The sequence below is a fragment of the Lathamus discolor genome, chromosome 1 (assembly GCF_037157495.1).
Source record: "Lathamus discolor isolate bLatDis1 chromosome 1, bLatDis1.hap1, whole genome shotgun sequence".
NCBI lineage: Eukaryota > Metazoa > Chordata > Aves > Psittaciformes > Psittacidae > Lathamus > Lathamus discolor.
The window spans coordinates 165,691,519-165,706,022 of NC_088884.1; the positions used below are offsets into that span (position 1 = coordinate 165,691,519).

The 14,504-nt window shown below is 67.8% G+C and overlaps 3 protein-coding genes and 2 non-coding genes across 9 annotated transcripts in view; 1 reads left to right on the forward strand and 4 right to left on the reverse strand.

The window, feature by feature from the left end:
• The first annotated feature begins 494 nt into the window (after nucleotides 1-494).
• On the forward strand, nucleotides 495-7,337 carry IDH3B (isocitrate dehydrogenase (NAD(+)) 3 non-catalytic subunit beta). 3 transcript variants are annotated; one of them, XM_065663139.1, is made up of 13 exons: nucleotides 495-585; nucleotides 827-907; nucleotides 2,320-2,418; nucleotides 2,904-3,024; nucleotides 3,229-3,289; nucleotides 3,704-3,836; nucleotides 4,249-4,382; nucleotides 4,574-4,676; nucleotides 4,912-5,058; nucleotides 5,135-5,229; nucleotides 5,313-5,373; nucleotides 5,772-5,853; nucleotides 6,772-7,337. In XM_065663139.1, exons 1-13 carry the CDS (start codon nucleotides 550-552, stop codon nucleotides 7,185-7,187), a joined length of 1,569 nt encoding a protein of 522 aa, XP_065519211.1. In that variant the 5' UTR covers nucleotides 495-549; the 3' UTR covers nucleotides 7,188-7,337. The 3 variants fall into 3 exon arrangements, with proteins under 3 accessions (XP_065519211.1, XP_065519226.1, XP_065519218.1); XM_065663154.1 differs by lacking the exon at nucleotides 5,772-5,853 and having other exon boundaries at nucleotides 6,772-6,939; XM_065663146.1 differs by lacking the exon at nucleotides 6,772-7,337 and having other exon boundaries at nucleotides 5,772-6,497.
• Nucleotides 7,148-11,001, reverse strand: NOP56 (NOP56 ribonucleoprotein). The gene is made up of 12 exons (XM_065663126.1): nucleotides 10,907-11,001; nucleotides 10,704-10,793; nucleotides 10,509-10,623; nucleotides 10,262-10,423; nucleotides 9,970-10,168; nucleotides 9,048-9,235; nucleotides 8,813-8,964; nucleotides 8,521-8,621; nucleotides 8,142-8,290; nucleotides 7,878-7,999; nucleotides 7,555-7,695; nucleotides 7,148-7,470 (listed from the first exon to the last, which is right to left on the reverse strand). The coding sequence occupies exons 1-12, from the start codon at nucleotides 10,907-10,909 to the stop codon at nucleotides 7,249-7,251; spliced, it is 1,644 nt and encodes a 547-aa protein (XP_065519198.1). The 5' UTR covers nucleotides 10,910-11,001; the 3' UTR covers nucleotides 7,148-7,248.
• On the reverse strand, nucleotides 7,768-7,834 carry LOC136007472 (small nucleolar RNA SNORD57). Its single transcript, XR_010609723.1, has one exon. It is a non-coding gene; the product is annotated as a small nucleolar RNA SNORD57 (small nucleolar RNA).
• On the reverse strand, nucleotides 8,047-8,118 carry LOC136007473 (small nucleolar RNA SNORD56). Its single transcript, XR_010609724.1, has one exon. It is a non-coding gene; the product is annotated as a small nucleolar RNA SNORD56 (small nucleolar RNA).
• A 287-nt stretch (nucleotides 11,002-11,288) lies between the features above and the next one.
• Nucleotides 11,289-14,504, reverse strand: part of DCTN1 (dynactin subunit 1) — a 40,517-nt gene continuing 37,301 nt past the window's right edge. For all 3 annotated transcript variants that reach the window (XM_065663035.1, XM_065663028.1, XM_065663033.1), the window contains 5 exons: nucleotides 14,072-14,205; nucleotides 13,504-13,693; nucleotides 13,039-13,115; nucleotides 11,692-11,781; nucleotides 11,289-11,577 (listed from right to left, as the gene is read on the reverse strand). In XM_065663035.1, the coding sequence (XP_065519107.1) occupies nucleotides 11,440-11,577; nucleotides 11,692-11,781; nucleotides 13,039-13,115; nucleotides 13,504-13,693; nucleotides 14,072-14,205 (629 nt within the window). In that variant the 3' untranslated portion in view covers nucleotides 11,289-11,439. The remainder of the gene's footprint in view (nucleotides 11,578-11,691; nucleotides 11,782-13,038; nucleotides 13,116-13,503; nucleotides 13,694-14,071; nucleotides 14,206-14,504) is intronic.

The following is a 14,504-nucleotide window of genomic DNA, read 5'->3' on the forward strand; positions in this document are numbered from 1 at the left end:
GGAAGGCGGGATGCTCCCGATGAAGGTGGGATGCTCCCGATGAAGGTGGGATGCTCCCGATGAAGGTGGGATGTCCCAAATGAAGGTGGGATGCTCCCGATGAAGGCGGGATGCTCCCGATGAAGGTGGGATGCTCCCGATGAAGGTGGGATGTCCCGATGAAGGTGGGATGCTCCCGATGAAGGTGGGATGCTCCCGATGGAGGTGGGATGTCCCGATGAAGGTGGGATGCTCCCGATGAAGGTGGGATGTCCCGATGAAGGTGGGATGCTCCCGATGAAGCTGGGATGTCCCCGATGAAGGTGGGATGTCCCGATGAAGGTGGGATGTCCCGATGAAGGTGGGATGTCCCGATGAAGGCGGGATGTCCCCCAGCGCCAAGGCGGGCTGAGGGGGGCGGTCTCTAGGACCCTGCGGAGCCTCTTTGCGGGTATGCTCCGCCCGCCCGCCCGCCAGGGGGCGCCGCAGGGCCCCGCCTCGCTCCCGCCCCGCTCTGCTCCGGCCGTAGCGGCGCCGTGCCGCTGCCGCGGTGCATTGTGGGGAGCAGAAATGGCGGCGCTGGGTGCGGGACGGGCGGCGGCAGCGGTGAGGGTCGGGGGGGGGGATCGGGATCGGGGTCGGGGGGGGGGCGATGGGGGTCGGGGGGGGATCGGGGCCGTGGGGTCAGCGCAGGCAGGGCCGGGGGGGTTGGAGCGGGGGCTGATGGGGGGGTCAGCGCGGCCGCAGGGGTCGGTCAGGGTCTGGGGGCCATGGGGGGCCATGGGGGGGCCATGGGGGCCCTGCGGTGCCGGTGCCTCACCCCCCCCCCTCCCCGGTTCCCCCCCAGGGGCTCCTGCGCGCCCAGAGCCTCGGGGTGTGGAGGGGCCTCCGCGTGCCCCCCGCGCTGCAGCAGATCCCGCAGGCCAAGGTGAGAGCGGGGCCCGGGGGGGCCGTGTTCTGCTGCCGCGGCAGTGACGAGCCTGCCCCAGCCGCGTCCGTCCGGTGTGCGGGGGCTGCGGGCTCCTCAACGGGGAGCAGCCCGGGGGTGAACAGGGAATAATGCAAGGAATAAACAGGGAATAACCGGGGGTGAACAGGGAATAATGCAGGGAATAATGCAGGGGGTAAATAGGGAATAACAGGGTGAGTAATGCAGGGAATAAACAGGGAATAACCCAGCGGGTAAAGAGGAAATAATGCAGGGAATAATGCAGGGAGTAAACAGGGAATAACGCAGGGAATAACACAGGGAATAATGCAGGGAGTAAACAGAATAACCCAAGGAATAAGGAGCGGATAGCATAGAAACAGGGAATAAACAAGGAATAACGCAGGGAATTTCTGGGTACTTTTAGGGACAAGATAAGGCAAGGGCGAGCGGTGCCGCGCGCATTGGGCAGTCGCGGCGGCAGGAGCGGGGCGGGGGGGCCGGAGCAGCAGGGTGCTGGGTGCTGTCTGTCACAGGCGCTGACAGGCTCCTGGAGCCCCTCTGCTGGCACTGCGAAGGGCTCAGCCTGGGGCCGTTCTTGTGACCTTGAGGCCAGGCCTGGGCCGGGTTCCCCCTGCAGCTGCTCTCCTGCCTCTCCGGCTGCCAGCGCTGGTGCTCCCGACTCCACTCTGAGGCCCTCGAGGTGACCGGTGCAGGCTCCGCTCCTGCTGTGCCCCCCGTGGTCACCCTTTGCTTGCTGTCTCACCCCTCTCCTTGTCAGGTTAAGCTGTCGGCGGAGGTTCTTGTCTCTGACTCCTTAATCCCATGGGCCATGTGGAATCCCGTGTCCGGGGGCCAGCTGTTTGCTGGGGATCGCAGGGACAAGGAAGCGGGATCAGTACGAGGCTGTTTGAAAACAGGAGGCAGCTGCAGTGGGGCAGCACCAGCCCCGGTCTGGGGGTCGAAAGGGTCTCAGAGCCTGGTGTTGTGCTCAGGACTGAGACAAAGCACGGTCAGCGGGAGCTGTGGGGTGAAGGGAGCAGGAGGCTCGCACGGGGGGGCTCAGGAGGTCACAGTGACAGGAGGAGGCAGTGGGGGGCACTGGAGGGCACAGCGCTGTTGGTTGCCAGAGGGCAGGGGCAGGGGGAGCTGATGACACCTGGGAATGCTGCAGGAAAAGGTCTCCATGGTGGGGGTGTTGGATCGGGGGGGCTGCGTGGTGAAGGTCACTGCTGGTGCTGCAGCGGGGCTGTGCCAGCAGGAGCTGTGCTGGGGGGCAGCTGCTCCTCGCTCTCTGTGACCCCCCCATTGCTGCCCGTGGGCCAGGCCCTGCCCTGGCGCTGCAGCGGGGCTGTGGCAGCAGGGGCTGTACCTGTATGTGCAGGTCCGAGCCTGGGTTGCTCTCTCCGCAGTCAGAGCATGCCAAGGCCGAGGGCACGTTCCAGGTGACGATGCTGCCGGGTGATGGGGTGGGCCCCGAGCTCATGCACGCGGTCAAGGAGGTGTTCAAGGTAAAGCCCTGCCCTCAGCTCATCTCCCCTCGGGCAGGTTCAAGCCATTCCCCTTGGCCTGGCCCTACAGGCCCTTGTCCCAAGCCCCTCTCCAGCTTTCCTGCAGCCCCTTTAGGCACTGGAGCTGCTCTCAGGTCTCCCCTTCAGGAGCCTTCTCTTGTCCAGGCTGCCCCAGCCCAGCTCTCTCAGCCTGGCTCCAGAGCAGAGCTGCTCCAGCCCTCGCAGCATCCCCATGGCCTCCTCTGGACTGGCTCCAGCCCGCGCCAGCTCCACTGGGGCCCCCAAGGCTCCAGTTGCAGTGTCTGGGGTTAGGGGTGGCAAAGCAGCGCTGCTCAGTGGCACCGAAGCGTCCCTGCGCTCCCGGTTCAGCAGCGCCTGCCCCACGTCCCTCTCCTCCCAGAGCAGCCCCCGTGGCCACTTCAGGGCCTCCCCTGTCCCTGGGCACTGCGGTGGGCACCGGCTCCTGTCCCCGTGTCTCCTCGCAGGCCGCCAGCGTGCCGGTGGTGTTCGATGAGCACCACCTGAGCGAGGTGCAGAACATGGCCTCCGAGGAGAAGCTGGACGAGGTCGTCGACTCCATGAAGGAGAGCAAAGTGGCGCTCATAGGTGAGGACGGGCAGAGGGGGGCCTGCCTGTGCCCTGCCTGCACCCAGCTCCCTGCCCGCACCCAGCTCCCTGCCTGCTCCTGCCTGGCAAACACTGCTGGGGGCTTCCAGAGGGTGGGAATTGCCAGTGTCAGGCCATAGGGAAGGAAGCATGCTGGCCCTGCTGTGCTCCGTGCTCTGAGCTCTCACTCCTGTTGTCCCGCAGGGAAGATCCACACCCCCATGGAGTACAAGGGGGAGCTGGCGTCCTACGACATGAGGCTCAGGTGAGCTCCAGGGCTGCAGAGCCATCCTGCTGGGCCAGTGGGGAATCCATGTGTTACTGGGAAGGGAAAATCCGAGGGGATTGTCTGGGCAGGAGCTGCCTCAGCTCAGTGTGGTCCTGCAGGGTAGAAGGTTGATGGGTGGATGGATGTTGGATGGATGAATGGATTTTGGATGGATGGATGGATGATGGATGGATGGATGATGGATGGATGGACGGACAGATGGACCAGTCCTGTCTTCCACTGCCCAAAGTAACCAGGAGAGGGGCTTTGGACAAGGGCTGTAGGGATGGGATGAGGAGTTTGGGCTTCCAACTGGAAGAGGGAAGAGCTGGATGGGATATGAGGAAGTTCTTCCCCCTGAGGGTGCTGGGACCCTGGAAGGGGTTACCCAGGAAGCTGTGCCCCCCCCAGGCGCAAGCTGGACCTCTTTGCCAACGTCGTGCACGTGAAGAGCCTGCCCGGGTACCAGACACGCCACAACAACCTGGACCTGGTCATCATCCGGGAGCAGACGGAGGGCGAGTACAGCTCCCTGGAGCACGAGGTACAGGAGCCCCGGCGTGGGGGGCACTGCTGCCCTGCGGGGGGGCACAGGGCCCTGCCTGTGAGCGTGGTGGCACCAGAGCAGCTGTGGCTGCCCCATCCCTGGCGGTGCTCAAGGCCAGGTTGGACACAGGGGCTTGGAGCAAGCTGCTCCAGTGGAAGGGGTCCCTGCCCGGGGCAGGGGTTGGGGCTGGGGGAGCTTTAAGGTCCCTTCCACCCAAACCATCCCATGGCTCTGGGTGACTTCCCTCACTGCTGGACCAGGTTCTCCCTTTCCCCACCAGAGCTGTGGGGCAGGGCAGTGATGGATGTGGATACGGTGACCCAGCGGGGCTGGGTGCAGGGCTGGGGGGGACGGGACAGGACAGGGGCCCACGGAGGAGGCTCCGTGCTCCCTGTGCCCTCCCCTGCAGAGCGTGAGGGGCGTCATCGAGTGCCTGAAGATCATCACCCGCGCCAAGTCCCAGCGCATCGCCAAGTTCGCCTTCGACTACGCCACCAAGAAAGGGCGCTCCAAGGTGACGGCCGTGCACAAGGCCAACATCATGTGAGTGCTTCCATGGGGATGGCCCGAGCCCTGATCCCGGAGCCGTCAGCTGACCGCCATTCCAGCCTGGAAAACCGATCCCCCCTCGCTCCCTGCTTCCCCCCCTGGGGCTGGGATGCGGGCACTGCAGCCCCGGTGCTGCCCCCTGCGGTGGGATGCGGGCACTGCAGCTCCGGTGCTGTCCCCCGCAGGAAGCTGGGCGATGGCCTCTTCCTGCAGTGCTGCAAGGAGGTGGCCGAGCTGTACCCCAAGATCAAGTTTGACACCATCATCATCGACAACTGCTGCATGCAGGTGAGGGGCAGGGGCGGTTGCAGCTCTGTGGCTGCTGCACTTGCACATTCGGCGCTGGAGCTGCTGCAGCCGGGGCCCCTGTGCTGCACTTGGCCGTGTCCTGGGAGCGGCTTTGGGATCTGCTGCTCGGCAGTGCGGGGATGGGAGCAGCAGGGGCAGGAGCTCAGGATCCTGGGGCAGGATCCGGGCCCATCCGGCCCCGAGGGCTCCCCCCACGGCCCCGTTGCTCCCGCAGCTGGTGCAGAACCCGTACCAGTTCGACGTCCTGGTCATGCCCAACCTCTACGGCAACATCGTGGACAACCTGGCTGCGGGGCTGGTGGGCGGCGCCGGCGTCGTGCCCGGCGAGAGCTACAGCGCCGAGTACGCCGTGTTCGAGATGGTGAGGCCGCGGCGCCGCGGGGCTCGTGCCTATGGGGGGGTCAGGAGGGGTCCCTCACCGTGGCCTCCGTCCGCAGGGCGCCCGGCACCCGTTCGCCCAGGCCGTGGGCAGGAACATCGCCAACCCCACGGCGATGCTGCTGTCGGCCACCAACATGCTGCGGCACCTCAAGTGCGTACGGGGGGCACCGGGGGGCGGTGGGGGGGAGCAGCGGGGCGGCAGCAGGGCTCACCCCGGCTCCCCCCTCTCCCCAGCCTGGAATTCCACTCCAACCTCATCTCGGATGCGGTGAAGAAGGTGATCAAAGGCGGCAAAGTGAGTGCTGGGCTCGGTGTGCGAGCGGGCACGGAGCGAGGCTGCAATCGCTCCAGCTCAGACATCCCTGTCCGTGTCCTGTGTCCGTGTCCATGTCCTTGTGTCCCTGTCCCTGTGTCCATGTCCTTGTGTCCCTGTCCCTGTGTCCATGTCCTTGTGTCCGTGTCCCTGTGTCCCTGTCCCTGTGTCCATGTCCTTGTGCTTGTGTCCTTGTCCCTGTCTCTGTGTCCTTGTCTCTGTGTCCGTGTCCCTGTGTCCATGTCCCTGTCCCTGTGTCCGTGTCCCTGTGGCTTGGCTCTGTGGCGCAGGCAGGGCCGGGTGCTCAGGGGAAGCTGCTCCTCTCCCCCCCCCCATTCACCGTCCCATTTCCCGTCTCTCCCTTTCCCGTTGGATTCCAGGTTCGGACGCGGGACCTGGGCGGTTACTCCACAACTTCCGACTTCGTCAAGTCTGTGATTGACAGCCTGCACCCCCACTATGGTGCATAGGAGCGCCCCACTGCCCCCCAGCAGCGCCCCACAGCACATCCTTGCCCCTATCCTGCCCCCTCAGCGCATCCTGCACAGCTCCTGCCCACAGCTCCTGGGCCCCCCCAGCTTCCCTCTGCTGTGGGGCTGCTGGGGGGAGGGGCAGCCCCCAGCTTCCCCCCCAGGCTCAAAGGGACCCCCAAGACCGCAGGGACCACCCAAGGACCGCGGTTGCTGCGGGCGCCTCCTCCTGCCTGCAGCAGCCTCAGCAGTGACTGGGACCAGGGGGCACAGAGCGAGGTCCCCCCCATTCCAGCACATTCCTATAGGAGCCGGGGGGGCGGAAGGGGCTGCCCTGTCCACCCGCGCCCGTTCTGGGGCTGGGGTTTGCTGGGAGCAGCCCCCGGCCCTGGAGCACCCCCATGGGCTGCAGAGATTCCACTGTGGAGCCAAGGGGCAGGAGCCGGAGCTTGCCCCGCATGGGGCAGTGGGACCACGGTGGCTCAGCCCTGCGCATGTGTGCATGTGTGTGTGTGTACATGTGTACACGTGTGTACATGTGTGTAACGTGTTTGTGTGTGCAAGAGCATCGGGGCCGTGCGCTTGCTGCTGCGCTGTGCTCTCCTGTCTGCAAATAAAGGGTCCAAAGCTTCCCCAGCTCTGCCTGCGGCTGCTGCTCCCCGCGGCTGGGCATGGTTGGGGGGCAGAAGTGGGGCCGGCAGCAGGCACAGGGGGCTCAGCGCGGCTGCCAGCCCCTCACCGGGCCCTTGAGCCTGCAGGGAAGGGCCCCCGCATCCACAACAGCTCCCCTGGACCCCACTCTGGAGCAGGGGCTGGGGCCCCAGCTGGAGCCCCCAGAGCAGCTGCCATGGGGCCGGGTGCCCCCCAGCTCCCTGCCCGCAGCCCCCCTAACGCTGCCCTCTCCTTGCAGGTGCGCACAGCGGACATGGGCGGCTACGCCACGTCCCACGATTTCACCCAAGCCGTGATCGGGGCCCTGGACGTGTAGGGGCTGCTCCCCCCTCCTCATCCTCGCCCTCCTGCGCCCGCGCCCTCTCTTATTTATGGCTTCCCTCCAATAAACGGGGGTTCTGCAGCACAGGGGGGCCCCCTCCTTGCCCGGGGACGCTGTGGGCTCAGCGCCGTCCCCCCCAGCCCCACGGCACCACCACAAAGAGCATCACCAACCACGGCCGCGCTTTACTGAGGAGCTCCTGCTCCCGGCCCGCAGTGGGGACAGGGCCGGGCCCCACACACAACCCAGGCCCCCCTGAACGGGGCTACAGGGCCCGGGGGGGTCCATGCCACGGGGGGTCCCGGAGCACACGCGGGGCCAGGACGCGGTAACGGCAGCCCCGGCTGCCCCGCACCGACCTCCAGCCAGTCCCGGAGTGCAAGCACCGCGCCCTCAGTCCTCCTCGTCCCGCGCCTTCTTCTTCTTCTTCCTCTTCCTCTTCTCCTCCTCCTCCTCCTCAGGCTCAGCCTCGGCCGTCGCCTTCCTCTTCTTCTTGGGCACGGCCTCGGCCTCCTCCTCCTCCTCCTCCAGCCCGTTCTGCTCCGGCTCCGATTCTGCCTCCTCCTGCTCCTGCTGCTTCTTCTTCCTCTTCTTCTTGGGCTCGGCCGCGTTCTCCTGCAGGAGCCACGGGGTCAGGAGGAGCCGGAGCCGTGCCCGTGTCCATCCCATCCCCTTCCCCGTGCCCACCCCCGGCCGCACCTCGGGCTCCGGCACCGAGTTCTCCTCCAGCTCCTCCCGCGCCGCCGCCGCCAGCGCCTCCAAGCGCCGCTTCTCCCGTTTCTTCTTCTTCTTCTCCTTCTTCTCCTGCTTCCTCCGCACCTCGGCCACCACCTCACCCGCCTGGGGGGCCAGAGGAGAGGGGTCAGCACCGGCTCGGTGCCGAGCCCCCCCCCCGAGCCCAGCCCCGCTGCCGGATCAGCCTCATTAAATCAGTCTTTTCCCTCCAGGGGCGGTCAGGAACGGCTTCACATCACACCCAGCAGCGGGGCCCCACCGCAGCCTCCCCCCCGCCAGGGCCTCACCTCCACCACGGCCTCCTTCATAACGTCCAGGTTCTTGCGCGGGGGCTCCCCGGTCTCGTAGAAGGCCAAGCGCTCCTCGACCTGCTCCCGGAGCTTGTCCCCGAACACGCTGGTGGGGACCTCTGCGGGGACACACACGGGGGGGGCTCAGCGGGCGCCGCGCCGCGCTCCGCTCAGCCCCAGAGCTGTCACCATTCACGCGGTGAGATGCTGCTGACGAAAAACGCTGCCATCACGGCAGAGGCGGCGGCGCCGCGGCCCCACCTGAGAAGCAGTCGATGCGCGAGGCCAGGGTGCACTTGTTGGCCAGGTACCGCGAGATGCGGCCCTTGTTCTTGGCGGCCGCGCGCCCGATGAACGTCGAGTGGAAAATGAGCCCGTACTTGGGGGTGTTCCCCCGCGTCTTCAGCGCCCTGCAACCGGCGCAGCCGTCGGAAGCAGCCCCCGCACCCCGGGAGCTGCCCCCCCACCCCAACACCACCGGGGGAAGGGGCACGGACGGACGCTGCCCCCATCACCTCCCCCCCCCCCCCCACTGCCCCCGGGGGTCGCTCAGACACCGGCACCGGTTGCTCAGCCGGGAGCCGGCCCCGTCACAGCCGGTGCCCGGCAGCGCCATCACCGCGACCGCCCGCAGCGGTACCTGAACAGCGCCTTCTCGGCGCCCAGGATCTGCACGGTGGAGGCCGGGTACTTGGCCAGGTTGGTGAGGCTGCCGGCGTGCGAGATGAGGCGTGCGCCCACCTGAGCGGGGACAGCGAGGACGGGGTTGGGGCCGCGGCACCGCAGGAGCCCGGAGCGGGCGCGGACGCAGCCCCGGGCCCGGATCAGCAGCTCAGGTGTCAGCAGCTCAGCTCAGGGGATTGACAGATGCACTCAACATCACGCCCGCGGCCCCGGTCACAGCGGTGCGTGCGGGGGGGGGTCACACTCACCACCTCCCCGATGAGCGCCGAGAGGCTGGGCGCCACTTGGCTCATCTTGGAGCGCAGGTACTCCTGCAGCCCCCGGCGGTACTCGGACAGCGAGATGACACGGCTGGAGAAGCTCTCGATGTTGATGAGGTCCAGGGGGGAGATGTCCATCCCTGCGGGGAGGACACGGCGGGGGTCAGCGGGGCCAACGGGGACGCCGGAGCTCTCCCAACGGAGCCGCCCCCCCAGCGCTCACCCATGGAGGAGCGGGAGGCGTCCAGGATGGCCTGGGCCTTGGCGCCGTCCATGACGATCTCCTCCAGCCCCTCCAGGCTCTCCTCGCTCAGCTCCCGCCGGTTCCCAATGAACTTGGCCACCCGGCAGTACAGGGAGTTCTCCGGGACGATCTTGATGAGCTCGGGGAAGTGGTACCCGTACCACTCGCTGCGGGGACAGGGACCGGCTCAGTTACGGATACAGGAGGGCGATGGGGACAGTTACGGACACAGGGACAGGACAGTGATGGGGCAGTTACAGATACAGGGACACGACAGCGATGGGCATGGTTATGGATACAGGAACAGGACAGTGATGGGGCAGTTCTGGATGCAGGGACAGGGCGGCGATGGGGCAGTTCTGGATGCAGGGACAGGATGGCGATGGGGACAGTTACGGATTCAGGGACAGGACGGCGATGGGGCAGTTATGGATGCAGGGACAGGACAGTGATGGGGCAGATATGGATACAAGGACAGGACAGCAATGGGGCAGTTAGGGATGCAGGGACAGGGCGGCGATGGGGCAGTTATGGATGCAGGGACAGGGCAGTGATGGGGCAGTTATGGATGCAGGGACAGGGCGGTGATGGGGACGGTTACGGATGCAGGGACAGGGCAGTGATGGGGCAGATATGGATGCAGGGACAGGGCGGTGATGGGCAGTTATGGATGCAGGGACAGAGCGGCAATGGGGATGCTGTCAGTGCCACCGCCCAGCCCTGTGCTCCACATGTCCCCCCGGGGCACGCTCCAGCTGCAGCACCGCAGCCACAAGCGCCTGCCTCAGGGTCAATGCTCTCCCTCCCCGTCCTGTACAGGCAGCCGGAGGGGCAGCGACCTGCGGTAAGCATGGGGAGAGGCAGCCGCAGCTCGCGCCGGGGGGGGGGGGGCCGCGCTCACCGCACGCGCATGGAGAAGGTGTTGATGTCCTTGTCGAGCTGGTCCAGCAGGCTGATGGACTGGATGATCATGTTGTCCACGCGGTTCACGTTGAACTTCACCTTGGCGCGGGAGTAGCTGTGCCCCAGCCCCAGCTGCGCTTTGGAGGCCGACTGGGCCGTGAGCCCCTTCACCAGCGCGTGGAAGTGCAGCCGGATCCCTGCGGGGGCGCGGGGTCACCGACGGCACCGTCACCCCCCCCCCGGTCCGCACCCCCCCCCCCAACCCCCGTTGCGCCCCCCCCTCCACGCACCGCGCAGCAGCTCGGCCACGACGCCGCCGGTCTGGCACTGGTAGCCCAGCTCCTCCAGGATGGCGGCCCCGAGCTTGGCGTCCGCCACCCCCAGCAGCGCCTTCTTCTTCTTGGCCGGCATCGCGGTCTCCAGCAGCAGGCGCAGGTCCTCGTGGAGGAGCCCTGGGGGGGGGGGTACGGGAGGGGGGGGGGGGTGAGCGGGGCCCGGTTCCGGCGGCGGGGGGGGGGGGGGTCCGGCGGCGCTCACCCTCGGACACCGCGTTCATGTTCTCCAGCGCGCTCTGCGCCGACTTGAACGGGGCGAAGGCCGCGAGCTTCACGGCGCTGTGGAACCTGCCCAGGCTCTGCGCGCTCTCCTCCACCTGCGCGGCCCGGTCAAAGCCCGGCGGCGGCGGCAGCGGCCCCCGGGCCCGGCCCCGCCTCACCCCCGCCGCCCCGGTACCTGCGGCAGCAGCGCGCCGATCTCCTCCGCCTCCCGCACGGCGAACAGCGCGTACCCGGCCGCGTGCTCGAACAGGACGTGCAGCAGCACCTGCACCGGCACCGGCCGTCACCGGGGCTGCCCCCGGCCCGGCCCCGCGCCCCGCGGCCCCGGGCCCGGCCCGATGCGGGCGGATGCGCGGGGCCCGGCCCGCCCGCACTCACCATCTTGCCTCCGCCGCCGCCGTCCGGAAATGGCGGCCTCCCCCGCCGGAACCCCGCCTCACCCAATCAGCGCCCGCCCCATCCGCGCCTCCAGCCAATCAGCGCGGGCTATCCCGTCCGACTCCTACCCCCAGCCAATCAAACGGAGGCAGAGGCGATCCCGCCTCCCTTTGACTTCTCCACCAATCACACCCAGGAAGTGCCGCTCCATCCCCGCCTCTTCCTACCCCGCGGCCAATGGGCGCCGCCCGCGCTCCGGTAACCACGCCCCCTGCGGCCGCACGTGGCGCACCCGGTGTCCCCCCCGCTCCCGTTCCTCGGTCCCGTTGCCCCCCCCCGGTGTCCCCCCCCCCCCCCCCGTTCCCGGAGGCGCGGGGCCGGGGCAGGTCCGGGGCAGCTTTATTGGAGGTCGCGAGTGCCGGGGGGGGCCGGGGGCTCCGCTCCCCGGTGCAGCGCGGGGTTGGGGGGGGGGGGGGTCCCGTAGTGTCTGCACGGAGCGGGGGGAGCCGGGGGTCACGGAGCGGGGCCCCGGTTCAGGAGCCGAGGCGGCTGCGCAGCTCCCGCAGCAGCTCCGGGGTGAGCAGCAGCCGGTGCGCCCGGGCCTGCCCCGCCGGCCCGGGGAAGGTCACTTTGCCGTAGTAGGCGAGGCCCTGCTCCTGCTCCTGCTTGGCCTGCGGGGCAGAGCAGCGCTGGGGGCCTGCGGGGCCCGGGGGGGGGGCCCTCGCCCGCCCGCCGCAGCCCGGAGCCCCCCCCCCGCGGGGCCGGGGCCGGGGCCGGGAGCTCACCTTGAGGAAGGCCGGGGACGGGAAGAGGCCGAAGCTGCTCTGGGCGCTGGCCCCCGGCTGCTGCTGCACCACCTCCCGCAGGGTGTCAGCCTGCGGGCGCGGCAGCGTCAGCCCAGCCGGGCCCGCCCGGCCCCTGCGCTGCACGCGGGATGCCTGCCCCATAGGGACCCTCACCTGCCCCATAGGGACCCTCACCTGCCCCATAGAGACCCTCATCTGACCCATAGGGACCCTCACCTGCCCCATAGGGACCCTCACCTGCCCCATAGGGACCCTCACCCGCCCCATAGAGACCCTCAACCTACCCATAGGGACCCTCACTTGCCCCATAGGGACCCTCACCTGCCCCATAGGGACCCTCACCCGACCCATAGAGACCCTCACCTGCCCCATAGAGACCCTCACCTGCCCCATAGGGACCCTCACCCAACCCATAGGGACCCTCACCTGCCCCATAGGGACCCTCACCTGCCCCATAGGGACCCTCACCCGACCCATAGAGACCCTCACCCGACCCATAGGGACCCTCACCTGCCCCATAGGGACCCTCACCCGACCCATAGAGACCCTCACCTGCCCCATAGGGACCCTCACCCGACCCATAGGGACCCTCACCTGCCCCATAGGGACCCTCACCCGACCCATAGAGACCCTCACCTGCCCCATAGGGACCCTCACCCGACCCATAGGGACCCTCACCTGCCCCATAGGGACCCTCACCCGACCCATAGGGACCCTCACCCGACCCATAGAGACCCTCACCTGCCCCATAGGGACCCTCACCCGACCCATAGGGACCCTCACCTGCCCCATAGGGACCCTCACCCGACCCATAGGGACCCTCACCTGCCCCATAGGGACCCTCACCCGACCCATAGAGACCCTCACCCGACCCATAGGGACCCTCACCTGCCCCATAGGGACCCTCACCCGACCCATAGAGACCCTCACCTGCCCCATAGGGACCCTCACCTGCCCCATAGGGACCCTCACCCGCCCCATAGAGACCCTCACCCAACCCATAGGGACCCTCACCAGAACCACAGAGACCCTCATCTGACCCATAGGGACCCTCACCTGCTCCATAGAGACCCTCATCTGACCCATAGGGACCCTCACCTGCCCCATAGAGACCCTCAGCTCACCCATAAAGCACCTCACCTGACCCACAGAGCCCTCCATGCGTTCCACAGAGCTCCTTGGCCACCCCACAGAGGCCCTTGCCTGCCCCATGGAGCCCCTTGCCCCTCCCCAGGGCCATTTGCCCACCCGCAGGGACCATCATGTACCCCACAGAGCCCCTCATCCACCCCACAGAGCGCCTCATGTGCCCCCCCCGCTCCTCACCTTGAGGGTGTCGATGGCGTTGCTGAGGGCGCAGAGCCGGGCCGTGTGCTCCAGCAGCCGCGCTGCCGAGCTCCGCGCTGTGGGACCGGGTGTGAGCGGGGCCGGGGCAGCCCCGAGGGGAGGGAGGTGCCTCCTGCCCGGAGCTCCCGTCCAGCCACGCACCGGCACCGGCACCGGCAGAGCACCGGCACCAGTGCCTGTCACCAGGGCAGGGGCTTGGGGCCTCCCAGCAGGGCTGAGGCTGAGCCACAGTGGCCCCAGGGAGCAGCTTCAGCCCCCACGTGTAACCCGGTGCCCAGAGCCACGGGGACGGGCACCCCACGGACACCAGCGCTCTCGGGGCCGCAGCGGGGAGCCAGGTCCATGGGAGCAGCCCGGGATCAGGGAATGCTCTGGGTTGGAAGGGCCCTCAAAGCTCACCCGGTTCCGACCGTGCAGCCCCAGCAGCGCCGGCGCGGGACCTACCGGACTTGGCCTGCTTCATGTCCACCACCTTGGCGTTGGCGCTCATCTGGTAGAGGGTCTCCAGGAGCTGGCTGCTCTGGCGGTAGAGCTGCTGCGTGGCCAGGCCCTCCCCCTGCTTGCTCCTGGCGACGGACACCTTGGGCACCTGCAGCGGCGGCAGGCTGGCCAGCTCCATCCGCATCCGCAGCCCCTGCCGGCCAAGGAGGAACGGCGTTAGGGCAGGTGGTAACGGGAGGAACCTGGCATCCCAAACACACTGCATCCCACATGGACCGCATCCCTCACAGACCACATCCCATGCACACTGCATCCCATGCACACTGCATCCCATATGGACCACATCCCATACACACTACATCCCTCATGGACCACATCCCATACACAGTGCATCCCTCATGGACCACATCCCATGCACACTACATCCCTCATGGACCACATCCCATGCACACTGCAGCCCTCATGGACCACATCCCATGCACACTGCAGCCCACAGGATGCTCCTCCCCGGCCTCTTGGACCCACTGCAGCTGGAGCCCAGGCCCCGCCGCAGGCCCAGGCTCCTCCTCACCTTGAGCTGGTTGTTCTCGTTCTTGAGGTGCTTGATGGAAAGCTGCAGAGCATCGATTTGCTGGAGGAGAAGGGGCGAATCCTTCACCTGGACAGGTCCTGAGCCACCTCCTGGCGCCTGCCCGGCACCGGCACCTGCGGATGGGCACAGCAGGACCAGCATCAGCCACCACCGCCATGATGCCACGATGGGTCAGGATGCTGTGCTGGTGCTCAGATGCCTGTGGTGGCGCTGGGATGGCGGCGGTGGTTCTGAGCACGGTGCGGTTGTGCTGGGATGTCTGTGGTGGTGCTGGGCAAAGGCACAACCTCTGCCTGTGTGTGATGGGAAGAGCTGGGGCTGCGCCAGGCTCGGGGCCCCACCGCTCCGCAGCCATCACTGCCAGGACTCCCGGCGCTGATTGGGAATGCCCCTGAGCAGGACCCGGAGCCAT

Bases quoted from the DNA above. Each gene is read 5' to 3' on its own strand.
- NOP56 (XM_065663126.1), bottom strand. The intron at 10,624-10,703 runs GTACCGGGGCGG...CGGGCCGCGCAG, and splicing joins TCGGCGCGCTGCTGCCGCAG to GTGGAGGAGAGCGCGCAGAG. The intron at 8,000-8,141 runs GTGGGGCCGCGG...GTGTCCCCGCAG, and splicing joins GCGCATCGACTGCTTCTCAG to AGGTCCCCACCAGCGTGTTC.
- IDH3B (XM_065663139.1), top strand. From the start codon at position 550: ATGGCGGCGCTGGGTGCGGGACGGGCGGCGGCAGCG. The intron at 908-2,319 runs GTGAGAGCGGGG...CTCTCTCCGCAG, and splicing joins AGCAGATCCCGCAGGCCAAG to TCAGAGCATGCCAAGGCCGA. The intron at 5,059-5,134 runs GTGAGGCCGCGG...CTCCGTCCGCAG, and splicing joins AGTACGCCGTGTTCGAGATG to GGCGCCCGGCACCCGTTCGC.